Source organism: Stomoxys calcitrans, chromosome 4, assembly GCF_963082655.1.
Source record: "Stomoxys calcitrans chromosome 4, idStoCalc2.1, whole genome shotgun sequence".
NCBI classification, from domain to species: domain Eukaryota; kingdom Metazoa; phylum Arthropoda; class Insecta; order Diptera; family Muscidae; genus Stomoxys; species Stomoxys calcitrans.
Genome location: NC_081555.1, coordinates 50515900 through 50534587, shown reverse-complemented (window position 1 = coordinate 50534587; position 18688 = coordinate 50515900). Strand labels below are relative to the sequence as shown.

Below are 18688 nucleotides of genomic sequence, written 5' to 3'. Positions count from 1 at the left end.
ATCAGTGCGGCAAGTGAAAGCATGTGTAGGGCACGCGGAGAAGATGATGGGACGTTCGAGAATTTCCTTTGTCATTGCCCGGCTTTCGCGTCTAACAGTTACCGGGACTTAGATGGAGACACAATACAAGACATGAACCAACTTAGGAGAGCGGTATTGAAAATAATTAAAGATTTTGTAAGTACCACGGAATTCCTAACATAAAATTTTCTTTTTAGAGGTTACTTTATAGAAGCTGATTACTGACTTAGGTGTATGTCCATAGTGGCATGGGGCGGATTAATATCTGCACCCTCTTTCAACCTAACCTAACCTAATGACAGCGATGCCTGTCCGTCTGTCTGCCTGCCTGTAGAAAGCGTGATAACTTTTAGGAGTAAAGCTTGAAATTCTGTAGAAAAACCTCCTATTAGTGTAAGTCGTTTGGGATTACAAACGGCCCCAATCGTTTCATGTGTAGATATAATAGTTCCATATAGACCGATCTCACGATAAAATTACAATAATTTTCTTATTTGTATGAAATTTTGGGCGTGGTGTTTGGTCAATTTGTTCATATTGCCTTTAACCTGATATTTATGGCTCCCATATAAGCCGATCTCCATATCTTACTCATTTAGTTCCATGACTTAAAAACTAATATCCAATTTTAATTATATTCTTCCAATTGTTTAACTTCCTAAGTTCCTGGAGAGCTAAATTTTAAGCCTATTAAACCACAAACCATGACTATTATCTTTCAAATCGGTTTATACTTACTTACTTTAATTGGCTATGACCGAACATTTGTTCCACCAGCCGAACATTGAATAGCGTTCCAAGCGCCTCGATCTTCTGTGCTCATTTTATAATCTCTGACAACAAGTTTCGATGTGTTTCCCACCACTTGATCTTTCCATCGGGCTTTTGGTCGTCCCGGTTTGCGTGTACCACCAAGTTTGCCTTCAAAAAAGACTACTTTGTGGAGCTTCTTCATCATAGCCAAAGCAGCCGTTGTATTTTGATACGTGTTACTATGCTATCGTCGTCATACAGCTCGTGGTTCATACGTCGCCTATATTCTTCATTAACGCAAACTGGTCCATATATTTTACGAAGAATCTTTCTCTCAAATACTCCATGCACTGCCATATCTGCTTTCGCAAGTACCCATGCCCCAGAACCATATAGCAACACAGGTAGTATGACTGTGTTGTATAGTCTGTCGAGAGGTAGCCTTATTTCTAAACTGCTTGGTTAATCCAAAGCAGCATCTTTTTGCCAGTATTTTTCTTTGCTTTATCTCAAAACTGGTGTCATTCGTTTCGGTTACGGCGGTGCTGAGGTAAAGGGTGATTTTTTTGAGGTTAGGATTTTCATGCATTAGTATTTGACAGATCACGTGGGATTTCAGACATGGTGTCAAAGAGAAAGATGCTCAGTATGCTTTGACGTTTCATCATGAATAGACTTACTAACGAGCAACGCTTGCAAATCATTGAATTTTATTACCAAAATCAGTGTTCGGTTCGAAATGTGTTCATTCACCGTAACGTTGCGTCCAACAGCATCTTTGAAAAAATACGGTCCAATGATTCCACCAGCGTACAAACCACACCAAACAGTGCATTTTTCGGGATGCATGGGCAGTTCTTGAACGGCTTCTGGTTGCTCTTCACTCCAAATGCGGCAATTTTGCTTATTTACGTAGCCATTCAACCAGAAATGAGCCTCATCGCTGAACGGTGAATGAACACATTTCGAACCGAACACTGATTTTGGTAATAAAATTCAATGATTTGCAAGCGTTGCTCGTTAGTAAGTCTATTCATGATGAAATGTCAAAGCATACTGAGCATCTTTCTCTTTGACACCATGTCTGAAATCCCACGTGATCTGTCAAATACTAATGCATGAAAATCCTAACCTCAAAAAAATCACCCTTTCGATAAAGTTGCTGACTATCTCAAAGTTTTTTTATCTGCTCGGTTGTACAAGGCGTTGGGAGGTGAAACCATCCTTTTCGTCTTATCTCCATTAACTGCCAGACCCCTTTTCACTGACTCTCTTTCGATTCTTTCAAAGGCAGCAGTTAATACTTCCGATGACCGGCCTTTGATGTCGATGTCGTCGGCATAGGCGAGTAGCATGTGCTCTCTTGTGATTAGTGTGCCATATCTATTCATATCTGTATCTCGTATAATCTTATCCAGCAGGATATTAAAGAGATCGCCCGATTGTCTGTCTCCATGTCCGAAACCTCGTTTGGTATTAAATGGTTCCGAGAGATTTTTTCCCATTCCCACGCGTATCAGCAAGTGTCTTCCTGTAGAGTCTTATTAATTTTGAAGGGTTTCCAAACTCATATATGGCTTGAAATTTTGAACGTAAAGGGGTATCGAAGCGGTAGGTGTTGATTTGTCCTTCTCGGGTCTTTTCCAGAATTTGGCGCAGTGTGATTATCTGATCCAGGGTGGATTTACAAGGTCTAATGCCGCATTGATAGGGTCCAATTATCTCATTGACTTTAGGTTTTAGTCTTTCACACAGTACGCTCGAGAGTATCTTGTATGCGATGGGGAGGAGACTTATTCCTCTGTAGTTGGCACATTCCGTCTTGTCTCCTTTCTTGCGTACGGGACATAGTATGCTGAGATTCTAATCATCGGGTATGCGTTCTTCTATCCAGATTGCGTAGAAAAGCTGATGCATACGCCTTATTAGCGTGTCACCTTTAGTCTTAAATACTTCAGCGGGTAACCCATCGACTCCTGCTGCCTTGTTGTTCTTCTGTCGGGACACTGCTACTTGGACCTCATTATAACTAAGAGGTGAACATACTATACTTTCAGTATTCTCTTCGCCACCATCGTCGGACACCAGCAGTTGGGTAAAATGTTCTTTCCATATCTTCGTCTATGTCAGTTATCACATTTCCTTCTCTGTCTCTGCAGGAGGATGTGCCTGCAACAAAGCCATCGATTTGATGTTTAATTCTTTGGTGGAATTCCCGGACTTCATTCCGACTCCTGTAGATCTCAACTCGCTCACACTCACTTCTTTCCATTTCCCTTTTCTTTGTGCGGAATGGACGTTTCTCCTCTCTCCTAATCTCAACTCAGCAGTGTGCCATTTTTCTGGCAAAGCACTCGTCCCGGGGAAACCGGCGGTTCGTTCTCAAAGTTTTTGATAGTAAACCCTAATTCTCTCATCAAACGCTCCTATTTCTGAACAATTCATTTCAAAGATTGCGGTCGTCCGGTAATCATCCCATCCCCAGTTAAACAAACCCGTACCGTAAACCAGAGCTAATGAAATTATGGTCTTGGATAACCTTGTAAAATACCAATTATTTACGAAATAAAGCAAGTAAAAAGTTATTAAGTTCGGCCGGGGCGAACTTTGGATACCTACCACCTCGGGTATATATGTAAACCCCATTTCGTCACAATCTGGTGAAAATTGGACAGCTTAAGGACCCAAATTCGGCACGGACATTGAGTGGTCTTATAAATATAAGTCACTGTTGAATTTAAAATTTTAACAAAATCGGGTAATAAATAAAGCTTTTATGAGCTTCAGACCCTTAACTGGCATATCGGTCTATATGACAGCTATATCTGCATACAGTCCTATTTTAACCATATTGGGGACGAATGGCTGGTGGCTTTAAACTGCTCACTGTTTCAAATTTCAGAGAAATTGGATAAAAAAAGTAATGCTTTTATGGGTTTCAGAACCTTTATCGAGAGATCGGTCTATATGACAGTTATATTTAAATATAGTCCGATCCAAAACCATATTGAGAGCAGATGTCGGGAGACCTAAAACCACCCACTGTTTCAAATTTCAGCGAAATCGGGTAATAAATAGGGCTTTTATGGGCTTCAGACCCCTTATCGGGAGATTGGTCTATATGACAGCTATATCTAAATATAGTCAGATTTCAACCCAGACCATTTCAGGGATAAAACTGCACACTGTTTTAAATTGCAGCAAAATCGGATAAAAAATAAAGCTTTTATGGGCTTTAGATCCTTTATCGGCAGATCGGTTTATATGGCAGCTATATCTAAGTATAGTCCGATCTGAACCATATTTGAGTCCTATGTTTGTAGGCTTAAAATAACTCACTATTTAAAATTTCAGCAAAATCGGTTAAAAATTAAGGCCTTTATGGGCTTCAGACCCTTTATCAGGAGATCGGTCTATATGGCAGCTATATTTAAATATAGTCCGATATGTACCATATTTGTGTCGGATGTTAAGAGGCTTAAAACTGCGCACTATTCCAAATTTCAGCGAAATCGGATAAAAAATAAAGCCATTATGACCTTCAAGCCTCTTATCGGCAGCTATATCTAAATATAGTCCGATCTGAACCATATTTGGGTCAGATGTCGGGGCGCCTAAGACTACTTACTGTTTAAAATTTCAGCAAAATCGGATGAAAAATGAGTTTTTATGGGTATTAGACCCTTTATCGGAAAATCTGTCTATATAGCAGCTATATCCATATATGGTCCGATTTGGCCCGTTTAAGAACTTAACCAGCGTGCATCAAAAATACGTATCTCTGCCAAATTTGAGCTCAATATCTCAATTTTTGAAGCTTGAAGTGTGATTACAACAGACGGACGGACAGACGGACAGACACACGGACATCGTTAAATCGTCTTAGAATTTTACGACAATCCGAAATATATATACTTTGTAGGGTCGGAAATTGATATTTCGATGTGTTGGAAAAGGAATGACTAAATGAATATATCCCCTATCCTACGGTGGTGGGTATAAAAATGACCTATGGTTAACTTGAAACAGTTTGAATACACACATACAATATATGTGATGTAGGTACTTTCTTAGAATTTCATTACTAGGTTCCATATTTACGATTCATTTTAAAGATTGCATCAGAAAATGAAAAAAATAATCGACACTATTGAAGTATTGTGCATACAAACACACCTGTTTCTTGGAGGCCCGACTTTGTTCAATTGTGGCAGTTTTTCCCATTTTTGCAAGCTGTTTGTTTTGCAAAATCAAAAGAGAAAAAGAAAAATTAACAAGAGGGAAAATTAAAAACAAATAGAAAATGTGGCATTTTTATGATAATGTATTGTATGTATGAGGAGGCAAACAACAAGTCATTTCGTAGGCAATGACCTTTGTGTATGAATAATCAGTTTTTCTATTATTTATACTCGTATACTCTCCGCCCGTTGCCACTTCCTCTCTTATCAAAAAAATGAGCAGTAGACTATAGTTCCATATTCATTATGGCATATGGTTTTTTTCTTTCATTGGTTTTTACTCTCTCCTAGTAGATATGTACTAATTTCAATGATGACATAGTCCCATTCTATTGCAAAATAGAGCAAAGAAACGTTCTCTACCAATTTGATTAATTTTACCTGCAAATAATTTTTTTATTGTTTGTTTTTTTTTTTTTTTGCATCACCATGCAGGGGGTATACTGCACAGAAAAAACTGAAAATCGGTTTCAATCACGAATTTAATTGAACCAATTAATTTTTTAATCAAAACAGCTTCAATAACAAAAATGGCAATATCAATCAACGTTTTTGAAAAAAATAATTGAAAAATTTTTCAATTCTGCTGATGCTGATTCGTCGAATCAGAAATCGCGATACAGAAAGCCGGTCAAATGTTTTTGAGCAACATAACACATTTTGTCTTACTTTTGAAAGCATTGAACGAAATGGTCTATAGCTGGACAATATCCAGTAATGGAACTTAAATAATTTTTTGTTTTTCATTAAAAAAAAAAATTCCATATTAAATTAAAACAAGTAAAAAGGCATTAAGTTCGGCCAGGCCGGAACTTTGGATACCCACTACCTCGGGCATATATGAAAATCCCATTTCGTCGCAATCCGGGGAAAATTTGATAATTTAAGCACCCAAATTCGGCACGGACATTGAGTGGTCTAATATATATGTCACTATTCAATTTTGTAGAACAAAAGATTGGTCTTTTTGACCAATATTTCGGATATCGTGAAGCTCAGAAAATCTCACTGTTTAAAATTTCAGCGAAATCGGGTCATAAATAAAGATTTTATAGGCTTCAGTCCCCTTATCGGCAGATCGGTTTATATGGCAGCTATATCTATATCTAAATATAGTCCGATCTGAACCATATTTAGGTCGGATGTTAGCAGGTCTTCACCTACTCACTGTTTTAAATTTCAAGGAAATCGGGTAATAAATAAAGCTTTTATAGGCTTCAGACCAGATCGGTGTATATGGCAACTATATTTAAATATAGTTCGATCTGAACCTAATTAAGGTCGGGTATCAGTAGGCTAAAAATAACTCACTGTTTCAAAGCTTTTATGGGCTTCAGCTTTTATGAGCTTCAGACCCTTTATCGGCAGATCGGTCTATATGACAGCTGTATCTAAATATAGTTCGATCTGCACCATATTTGGATCGGATATTAGGAGGCTTAAAACTGACCACTATTCCAAATTTAAGCGAAATCGGATAAAAAATAACGCTTTTATGGCTTTCAGACCCTTTATCGGGTGATCGGTCCATATGACAGCTATATCTAAATATGGACCGATCTAATCTATATTAAGGTCGGATGTTGCGAGGCTTAAAATAACCCACTGTTGTAAATTTCAGCCAAATCGTGTAATAAATAAAGCTATTATGGCCTTCATACCCTTTATCGGGAGATCGGTCTATATGGTAGCTATATCTAAATATCGTCCGAACTGAACCATATTTGGGTCAGTTGTCAGAAAGCCTTAAACTACTCGCTGTTTTAAATTTCAGCAAAATAGGATGAAAAATAAAGTTTTTATGGTCATTAGACCCTTTATCAAGAACGGACGGACAGACGCACGGTCATCGTTAAATGGTCTTAGAATTTTACGACGATCCGAAATAGATATACTTTGTAGGGTCGTAAATTGATATTTCGATGTGTTGCAAATGGAATGACTAAATGAATATTCCCCCTTTCCTACGGTGGTGGGTATAAAAATGATATTTTTTTTTTAATTTTTCAATTAATTTTTTAATTGAAATTTTCAATTACATTTTTAATTGATCCAAAGAAAAAAGGTTGAATTTTTTTAAAATTTGCAATTAATTTCTTTATTTGATAGACAGATGTTTACCTCTTGGTGGAACTTGAAATTTGTGGTTTGGGCAAAGTTCCGAGGTCATCCTTAAAAAACACACCACCGCGGGGGTTCTTCAAAAAATGTCAGGTGTTGTGTAGGGGTGCCCTATAGCTTTATTTGTTGTTGTCGTAGCAGTGTGTTGTGCAATGAAACGGCAGCTCTTGGCCGATGAAGGACTCCATCGGTTTTATCCGGCACTTAGAACCGGTTGTCATGGCATTGCTATAGATTTGTCCAAATGTGGCACGAGTGGGACCTTGAAATCTTCTTCCCTTTATATTGTAGGGGACAAAATAACCTTGAATTTACTTAAGTACCATAATCACGACCGTAATAAGTTGAAATGAGGGTGGAGATATTAGTCCGCCCCATGCCACTACGGACATACTCCTAAGCCAGTAATCGGCTTGTTGTGTGCTCTAAAAATTAAAAAGTAACCTCGAAAAAGAAAATTTTAAGTTACCAATTCCGTGCTACTTACAAAATCCTTAATTGCAAATCGGACTGCGTCGACCCGAAAGGCTTCGGGTCAAAAAAATTTATCGACAGCAGTTCACTGCCAAATCATCTGCCCTTTCATTCCCTCTTACTTCGTTATGGCCTAACGGATTGTGCTATCCTCAGAGAAGGCGTTAATCTCCTTTTTACACTGGAAGACTGTTTGTGACCTTACTCTTCTGGTTGTTATTGCCCTTATGGCCATTTTACTGTCCGTAAAGATGTTCACAGCAAAATTTATCGACAGCAGTTCACTGCCAAATCATCGGCCCTTTCATTCCCTCTTACTCCGTTATCGCCTAGCGGATTGTGTTATCCTCAGAGAAGGCGTTAATTTTCTTCTTACACTGAAAGACTGTTCGTGACCTTACCCTCCGGGTTGTTATTGCCCTTATGGCCATTTTACTGAACGGAATGATGTTTACACTCGTGTAAGTACCACTCCACCTCAAGCATTCCGTGATCGCCCGGATCTCCGCCTGCAGGAGATCCTGGCCGTATGTTGTACACTGAGGCGGCAGCCCTTGCTGATGAGGGACTTCATAAGGTCAATCCGGTACGTACAACCGGTTGCCATGGGTTTGTGCAGAATCGTATTATGGTCAGGCAGTCCAAAACAGATCTCAGTCCCTGGGTAGAACACCAGGCCCACTTTCTGCCCTAGTTTTGATCCATCCGTGTAACATGATCTTCCAGACGGCAATACTAGTGTTCCATCAGTGTAAGACTGTGCCGCTAGCATCAGTGCCTCGCACTCGACCTCAGGTGTCGTCAGAGGTATCCTATCGGAAACCTCTTCCCTTCCTTCCAGGTTTCCTATCGTCGCCTCGATTATACCGCGATGGTATGAGCTGCTTTAAGTCTCATAGCCGCAGTGGCTGTCTCACACTTTATCTGTATGTCAATGGGTCGGATATCTAGAATAGTCCCCATTGCCCTAATAGGAGTGGTCCGCATATACCAAGACAACATGTTGCACTTTTTCTTCATAGCAGCCCACCAAACTACTGAGGTCGAAATCCCATGGGATGATCCAGATAGTGAGAAGACGAGGTTATCACTGAAAGGAAATAAGAATGAGGTCAGTATATAGTTGATATCATAACGGGACATATAGGACTTCGAGCTCACTTATGTAAAATCGGTGCGGCAAGTAATAGCCTGTGTAGGGCATGCGGGAAAGATGATGAGACGTTGGAGCATTTCCTTTGTCATTGTCCGGCTTTTGCGTCTAACAGATACCGGCACTTAGGTGGAGACACAATACCAGACATAAACCAACTTAGGGGCGTAGCATGGAAAACAATTAAGGATTTTGTAAATTGCACAGAATTTTTAACTTAGATTTTCTTTTTCGAGGTTACTTTATAGTTTTTAGAGCGCACAACAAGCCGATTACTGGCTTGTTGTGCGTCCATAGTAACGTGTGTCCATAGTTGCATGGAGCGGATTAATATCTGCACCCTCTTTTCAACCTAACCTAGGTGGGCACACAATACCAGACATGAAACTTAGGGGCGTGGCATGGAAAACACTTTAGGATTTTGTAAGTAGTACGGTATTCTTAGCTTAGATTTTCTTTTTTAAGGTTACTTTTTTTGTATTTCGAGCGCACACCAAGCCGATTACTGGCTTAGGTGTATGTCCATAGTGTCATGGGGCGGATTAACATCCGCACCCTCTTTTCAACCTAACCTAAGTAAGTATATATCTAATCACGATTCTGTAGAGCCAGTGGACTATCCTCAGACTCAGGCCCCATTTCGAGCCTACATAGTGCAAACATCTGTGAGCCTTCTCAGTACGCTCCTGAATGTGACACTTCCAATAAAATTTCCTATCCAAGATCGACGACTGTAATTAAAACAAGTAAAAGCGTGCTAAGTTCGGCCGGGCCGAATCTTATATACCCTCCACCATGGATCGCATTTGTCGAGTTCTTTTCCCGGCATCTCTTCTTAGGCAAAAACGGATATAAGAAAAGATTTGCTCTGCTATTAGTGCGATATCAAGATATGGTCCGGTTTGGACCACAATTAAATTATATGTTGGAAATTATATGTTGGGGGCTCAAGAAGTAAAATAGGGGGATCGATTTATATGGGTGCTGTATCGGGCTATCGACCGATTCAGACCATAATAAACACGTAAGTTGATGGTCATTGGAGGATCTGTCTTACAAAATTTCAGGCAAATCGGATAATAATTGCGACCTCTAGAGGCTCAAGAAGTCAAGACCCCAGATCGGTTTATATGGCAGCTATATCAGGTTATGAACCGATTTAAACCATACCTGGCACAGTTGTTGGATATCATAACAAAATATTTCGTGCAAAAATTCATTCAAATCGGAAAAGAATTGCGCCTTCTAGACCCAAGATCGGTTTATATGACAGCTATATCAGGTTATTGATCGATTTGAACCATACTTGGCACAGTTGTTGGATATCATAACAAAACACGTCGTTCAAAATTTCATTCCAATCGGATAAGAATTGCGCACTCTAGAAGCTCAAGAAGTCAAGACCCAAGATCGGTTTATATGACAGCTATATCAAAACATGAACCGATATGGCCCATTTACAATTCCAACCGACCTACACTAATAAGAAGTATGTTTGCAAAATTCCAAGCGGCTTGCTTTACTCCTTCGGAAGTTAGCGTACTTTCCACAGACAGACGGACGGACGGACGGACATGGCTAGATCGACATAAAATGTCACGACGATCAAGAATATATATACTTTATGGGGTCTCAGACGAATATTTCGAGTAGTTACAAACAGAATGACGAAATTAGTATACCCCCCATCCTATGGTGGAGGGTATAAAAAGTTAATATTCAATTAAAAAATTATTCAATCAATTAATGCAAAAATGCAAAATTTTGCCCATGAGCATTCCACAATGGAACAGGGGAAATTTCTCACATATCAATGAGTACAGTCCAATTCAAGTTTTAAGCTCAATGATAAGGAGCCTCCTTTTTATAGCCGACTCCGAACGGCGTGCCGCAGTGCGACACCTCTTTGGAGAGAAGTTTTACATGGCATAGTTCCTCAGAAATGTTGCCAGCATTAGGAGGGGAAAACCACTTGTGAATATTTTTTCTGATGGTCTCGCCAGGATTCGAACCCAGGCGTTTAGCGTCATAGGCGGACATTCTAACCTCTGCGCTACGGTGGCCTCCCAATCAATTAATAATGAATAATTAATTGAATCCAATATTATTTTCAATAAAAATTTTAATTGAAAATTATTTTGTGTTTTTTTTTCTATGTAAATTCTTCATTCCGTTTGTTGCATATATTTTTAAGATCATCGCATCAGAAAATTAAGCCGATGCCTTTGGTACTGGCAGTCAAATAATAAAATCTGGTAACAAATACTGTTAGGTTAGGTTGAAAAGAGGATGCAAATATTAATTAACCCCATGCCACTATGGACCTACACCTAAGCCAGTAATCGGCTTGTTGTGCGCTCTAGAAACTATAAAGTAAAAAAAAGTAACAAATACTATTAGTATGCTATGATTGTGTTGTTATCTGATAAAGGCTGCGACAAGGATACTATAGATCAATTCCCTGGTTCCAGCTTTGTACGTACAATGAGCGTCAAATGTGTGTGGGCAACCGTGAAATGTTTGCCTTTTTTAAGATTATTGTAATAATGTACATAGAAAATAGTAGTTTTTAAAATATTATAAATTTGCAAGAATGTTGAAAATACACATTTTTTTAAGAAGAAATTGTAACTACATATATATCTTGGTGTTGACTCACTTTTGGTGCTCACAGTACACCGCCTAGACAGAATGAGACCACCAACTTATAATGGTGGTTTCAAAATAAAATGCATTCTATTGCACTTAGTTGAAAGCCACTTTGAGTACTTTTCTGCAAAATAAGCCACAAATAAAAGCTTCTTGGGGCTGTAGGCAAGGCAGCCAGACGTGACTTTATTTCATTTTTATACCCATCACCGAGAATTGGGGGATATTCATTTTGTCATTCCATTTGAAAACAAGTAATATAAATTTTTGACTTTATAAAGTATATATATTCTTGATCGTCGTAAAAATCTAAGACGATTTATTTAGCCATGTCCATCCATCCATCTGCCTGTTGAAATCACGCTACTGTCTTTAAAAACAAGGATATTTAGCTGAAACTTTGCAAAGATTCTTTTTTGTCCATAGGCAGGTTAAGTTCGGAGATAGGTTGTACCGGACAATATCTTGATATAGCCCTCATATAGACCAATCTGCCGATTTAATGTATTAGGCTCATAAAATACACATTTTTTATCCGATTTCGCTGAAATTTGGTACAGTGACTGTGTTAGGCTTCTCGACGTTCATGTTCAATACGGGCCAGATCGGTACAGATTTGCCATAAAGACCAATCTCCTAATTTAAGGTCTTGGGCGCATTTATTGTCCGATCTCGCTGAAATTCGGAATAGCGAGTTGTGCTTGGCTCCTGGACATCCCTGTTCAAAATAGCCCAGCTCGGTGCAGATTTGGATAAAGCTGGCAGTATACCGATTTCCCGATTTAGGATTTTTGATCCATAAAAGGTGAGATTATTAACCAAATTTTGTTGAAATTATGCAAAATGAGTTGCGTTAGGCCCATGAGAATTAGCATGGAGTATGTTTAAGATCGGTCTATATTTCGATATTCGCAACATTCGATATTATCCATATTTTTCAAAAAAATATCGATACTATCGTTAATTTAAAGTAAAAAAAAACATACATTTCAGTCTGAAGTTCCTAGGAAGGAATGTAGACAAGTTAACCGACGAGCCGTCAAGCAAGCGTCTTTGGGAAATTAATAAGAGTGCCGTCTGCCTGATGGAACTCAGAGGCAAATCAGACTTTATCAGACACAAGTTCATACATACTGCTGGGACGCCGTGAAATCTGCGCAAATACTATCAACAGGAAGTTAACCTAAGGAACCACATAACATCGGTCCAAAAGAGGATCAATGAGTTTGCTTGCAAAGAGTGTCCAAAACCCTTGTCAAAGGTGAGATATGTTCGTCGTGCTTTTCTTCTCCGTCAAACTTGAAAGCTCACATGCAGGAACATGAAACCCGGATTACTTTTGAAATCCCGCCCACCAGAACTTTTTATACCCTACACCACTACTGTGGTTATAAGTAAACCGATCGGCTCAGAATCGCTTTCTGATTCGATTTAGCTATGTCCGTCTGTCTGTCCTTGTTAATTTGTGTACAAACTACAGGTCGCAATTTTCATTCGTTCGTCTAGTACAGGCATATTTTTCGGCCTAAAGACGAAGCCTATTGAACTTGGAAAAAATCGGTTAAGATATGGCTATAGCTCCCATATATATATTCGTCCGATTTGCAGTAATAATGCAATAAAATGGTCATTTGTTAACCTATTCTTTCGAAATTTGACAGGATGAGTTTTCTTATGACTCTCGATATTACTTGTGAATTTTCAGAAATCGGTTCAGATTTCGATATAGCTCCAATATATTGTATATGTATCGCCCGATTTTCACTCCTAGGGCCACTGCAATCGGATTTATTGACCAATCTTTCCAAAACGTTGTTTAACGCTTACCTCGACTATAAATATCTATAAAGTTTGCTAGAAATCGTTTCAGATTTAGATATAGCTCCCATATATATGCTCGTCAGATTTGGACTAATATTGCAATAAAGTGCTCATTTATTAATCGATTCTCTCAAAATTTGGCAGGTAGAATTTTCTACTGGTGAATTTTATAGAAATCGGTTCAGATTTATATATAGCTGCCATATATGTATTTCGCCCGATTTTCACTTCTATGGTCACTGCAAGCGCATTATTGGTTAATATTGCCAAAATTGTGCACAACTTTTTCCACGATGCTTAACACAACATCTAAGAAGTTTGGTCATATTCGGTTCAGATGTAGATGAAGTTCTCATTTATGTGTTAGTCAGATTTTGGCTAATTTGGAATAATGTTGTCATTTGTCAACCGTATTTATTACAGTTTGAACATATTTGCTCTGAATTTGATAGGGATTGTTTAATAACCCATCTGAAAACATCCGCCAAGGTCCATCAAAATTGGTTCAGAATTAGATATAGCTCCCACTTTGTATCTATAGTGTAGGTGTAGGGTATTATAAAGTTGTCTTTCCTTACTGGTTTTTCCAAATATTGGTCTTCGTAGGTGTTTCATTTTAGGTGTATAGTGTTTTTGGCAATATTACTGGCAAGGCTGCGAGAAATATATTTGTGGAACATTTTCTCCCTCAATCGACTCACTTAAGGGGTCTTTTTGGCCCCGTTTTTGAAAAAGCATTAAAATTCATTTTAAATTAAGTTTTGATTGATCAAAATATACTACAAATATGTTGACCATAAAATTATTCTATAGGTCACCATTTACATCTAAACCCCAAACGTAGCCTTAACGCACAGTAATCGCTAAAATTGTAAAGTACATTTAAGGGTTAAAGTAATACTTTCGACAATTGGTGCCAAACGCCAAAAAACATCATTTTAGTCAAAAATGTTTCTTACCAAATTTGACTATAAGTTACTGAACAACAAAAATTTGTGGATGACAGTAATCTCTGTCATTCATACTCCGAGTCTTCGAGAGACTGAGGGCAGGATTTGCTGGCCATTTCTGAGTGGTGTCGAATGAATGGAGTAGATTTTCAAGCACGAAAGGCTCAGTACTGTTTGTTGTCACACAAACGATTCGCTGACCTATTACGATCATATTTGTCTACAACGGTATTGATGTTGAGCACTCAGAAGCTCTTGATTTTCTGGGCATGAAAATACAAAGTGATGTCCGTTGGGCTAAACATGTATTTGAAGTGTCGAAAGAAGCATTCAAATGCTTAGGCTTTCTTAAACGGTGTAAGAATTACTTCACTGCTTTTGATCTTTTTAACATCTATACCACTTTCATGAGGCCGAAATGGAGTAAAACTCACATGTATGGGCTGGAGCTTCAAAATCATCCCTGGAGCTACTAGACCGTGCCAGAGGAGAGCGATAACGTTGATTGGGGATAGTAGGTTATCCAACTCTATTGCCTCCCTTAAACATCGTCGCAATGAGGGTTGTTTGTATGCTCATCTGATATTCGTCTTCTTATTCCTGATGTAAGGATGTTTGTCAGAAATAGTAGACATTCCAGGAATTCACACCTGTTTGAAATTGATTGGCCAGCGGACCACACAATGCATTATAGAGAGAATTCTTATTTCGCCCGAACCGTTCGTAGGTGGAATCGACATCCGGCTAATGTTTTTCCCACTTACTTTGACATCCAGAAATTTAAGACAAATGCCAATAAATACTACATCCTTTCCCCCTCCAATTCCTAATTTCAATTCGCCAATGCAAAGCACAGCATTCATATTGGGCACTCATTGCGTTTTGGTTGATAAAAAAAAATCAAACTTTAAACGAACAAGTCAGTGTGAACTGTTCAGTCGTTTTTGAAAACAAAATAAGCAAAACGACTTAGTGTAGACATAGCATAAGAGTCACTTAAACTTAAGGTTGATCTACACACACATTTTGTAGGGATGATGTTCACGACGGTCGGTGCACGAAAACAACGCACATTTAAAAAATCATCCAAGCATGTCTACAATATTTTCAACAACGCCTGTTCATGATAATGACACCATTGGTACTACGTATTTTTCTATCAGTACAATACATTAATGTGTCTTTAAGTAAGGTACAACGTTCTTCATGTCCCAAAGCCAATTTCCAATGATATTATGAACTTTATTAAAAAAATTTTACTTCAAAAAATCAGATGCTAAGCTAAGAATATATTGAACTACCATGAAAGAAAAATGAACTAATTGTAAGTAAGAATCAACATAAACACCCCCTGAGGAAGTCGAAAATAAACTAACGAAACGTTGGGAAAAATAATGAATTCAATTAGTTTTTTCGTTTGTTTCCCTTTCGTAACGAGCTTTTAACGATCGGAGATTTTTGCAATGGAAAGGGAAAGCCAAACATCACAACATACACCAACCACCAGGTAAGCGTTTCGTCATTCGGTTTCAGAATTACTCATCAGCCATATTAGGAGGCATCAACTTATATCGAATATACCGCGAAAACGTGTCTGCAATGTAAGCACGACACTAACACAAGTTTGACACCTTTCGCCTTAGCTTTTCTTTTCCACCGCATTAATATACCCACCACCGAAGGATAGAAGTATATTGCAACACATCAAAATATCCATTTCCGGCCCTATAAAGTATATACATTAGCCTAAAAATCGAAGACGATCTAGCCATGTCCGTCCGTCTGTCTGTTGAAATCACGCTACAGTCTTTAAAAATAGATATTGAGCTGAGACTTTGCACAGATACTTTTTTTGTACATAAGCAGGTTAAATTCGAAGATGGGCCATATCGGACTATATCGTGATATAGCCACCCATATAGATCGATCCGCCGATTTAGGGTCTTAGGCCCATAAAAGCCACATTTATTATTTTGCTGAAATTTGGGACAATGAGTTGTGTTAGGCCCTTCGGAAGCCTTCTTCAATTTGGCCCAGATCGATTCAGATTTGGATATAGCTGCCATATAGACCGATCTCTCAATATAATGTTTTGGGCCCATAAAAGTCCCATTTATTATCCGATTTCACCGAAATTTGGGACAGGGAGTCGTGTTAGGCCCTTCAAAATTCTTCTTCAATTTGGCTCAGATCGGTTCAGATTTGGATATTACTGCCATATAAACCGATCTGACGATTTAAAGTCTTGGCCCCATAAAAAGCACATTTATAATCCGATTTCGCTGAAATTTGACACTGTGACTTATGTTAGGCTTTTCGACTCCCGTGTCGAATATGGTTTAGATCGGTCTATATTTGGATATGGCTATCAAAAAGACCAAAATTGAACAATGACTTGTACTTAGACCTCTTAATATCCATGTCGAATTTGGTCCAAATGGGACCATAATTCAATAAAGCTGTTATGGGGGCCTAAGGTGGTTTTGACGAAAGGTGGTTTACATGTATACCCGAGGTGGCGGGTATCTAAAGTTCGGCCCGGCCGAACTTAACGCCTTTTTACATGTTTTCTTTGTAGTGATATGCTTTCTTTCTATACGACTACTAAGCTTCCATAGCATACAAATGTCGTTTCTGTGGATCTTTTGGAAGTTGTATTGATTGTTTCGAACGCTAGACAACGGCAACGGTCAGACCAAAAAGTCCATTAAAACAATCTACTAAAAAAACATGTAATGTAAAGCAAATAATCTTTCACCAAACGAAGAACACCATTTTCCAAGTAATGTTGATATATTGTATATACAAATCGTGAACCAAACAGTACTCCAAATGCAAATTTGATCATGAACATTCCAATAAGGAAGTACTACATATGTTATTAGCTTACATTTAGAATAGAGAAATAAAAACACAGCAAAGAAATGGAGATTTTATCCTTTTATAATAATGTCTGTAATTACTTTGTCTGAAGTGTTTGAACAGCCACATACGCACACATGTTTGTAAACACTTCAGACTGGCGTAATTAGTAAATAGAAAGAAGAAAACAACATGAAAATGAAATAATAAGATAAGGAGGCAGCGATACCAATCTTGGGTGGAAACTAGACTCTTGAAGAATTGCATTGCAAAATTTTTCCCAGATTATGGGTAACTATGCACATGTACAAACATTTAAACACACATATTGTACAATACGTAGAATGCAATGCAATCCAACTGCAATGGTAACACATGATTGGGCAAATTGGGAAGATAAGATTTGGTTTTTTTTTTTAGCCGAGTACTTTTGCTTGTTTAATTGAAAGTGAGCTCATGCTTTTCCTTCCTCATCATAATTACTTGAATTTTTGTCTGGAAAATGTTCCTTCAAAAGCTAACAAAGAAGCACTGTACCATGTGGTAGGTATACAACATCATCAACAATATGAGGCAGATGGCTTGGAGGAGGACACCTAACATTTATAACTGCATGTTAAAGTCCTTGCTGCGAGTTGGCGGGTGTCTCGTAAAGTTGTAAACAGACTTGGTATTCGTAGCACTTTCTACCCATTCCCCCTGCCAACACAAATGTAACTTCAGTCCCTGCTACTGCATTCTACATTCAATGCATGACAGAAACGAAACAAATTTATGAAATATTTATGCACCTAAAGGAATTGGACAGACATGAAAGTAAATGATGAATCTGGTTTCTACGTGGAGTTTTAGTTTAGACGTTGGATGATTTATTCTATTCTACAGTGGTAAAGAACTATAATTTGAAAAAACATGGTTAAGAAACATATCGATTTTCAAATCGAAATTCAAATAACTTAATAATAAACAAATAAAAAGGCCCCATATGCCCTATAGCAGCTATATGGAAATATGTGCCGATTTGGACCAAATACTTATAAGTACAAGTCATTGTTCAATTGTTTATAACAAAATATTGGTATTTTTAGTAGCTATATCTAAAAAAAAACCGATCTGACCGATACGATATGTATATCGAAAAGCCTAACATAAGAGACTGTGTCAAATTTCAGTGAAATCGGGTTATAAATGCGCCTTTTATCGGCCCAAGATTTTAAATCGAGATATCGGTCTATATCGCAGCTGTATCCATATCTGGACCGATTTTGGCCTTGGTCCCAAATTTCGGCGAAATCGGGCAATAAATGCGCCTTTTATGGACCCAAAACCTTAAATCGAAAGATATGGCAGCTATATCCAAATCTAGACCGATCTGGGCCAAATTGAAGATGGATGTTGACTGGCCTAACACAACTCACTGTCCCAAATTTCAGCAAGATCGGATAATAAATGTGGCTTTGATGGTCCTAAGACCCTAAATCGTCGGACCGGTCTATTTGGGAGCTATATAAAGATATAGTCCGCCCATCTTCGAACTTAATCTGCTTATGGACAAAAAAAAAAAATGAATCTGTGCAAAGTTTGAGCTCAATATCCCTATTTTTAAACACTGTAGCGTGATTTCAACAGACAGACGGAAGGAC

The 18688-nt window shown here is 38.2% G+C and overlaps 1 protein-coding gene across 1 annotated transcript in view; it reads left to right on the top strand.

Moving 5' to 3' along the window:
* The window catches only part of LOC131996918 (uncharacterized), a 31502-nt gene extending 13857 nt beyond the window's left edge, over positions 1-17645 (top strand). Inside the window, exon 4 of the mRNA XM_059367117.1 lies at positions 17563-17645. Coding sequence (XP_059223100.1) covers positions 17563-17645 — 83 coding nt within the window. The remainder of the gene's footprint in view (positions 1-17562) is intronic.
* The last annotated feature ends 1043 nt before the right edge of the window (positions 17646-18688 follow it).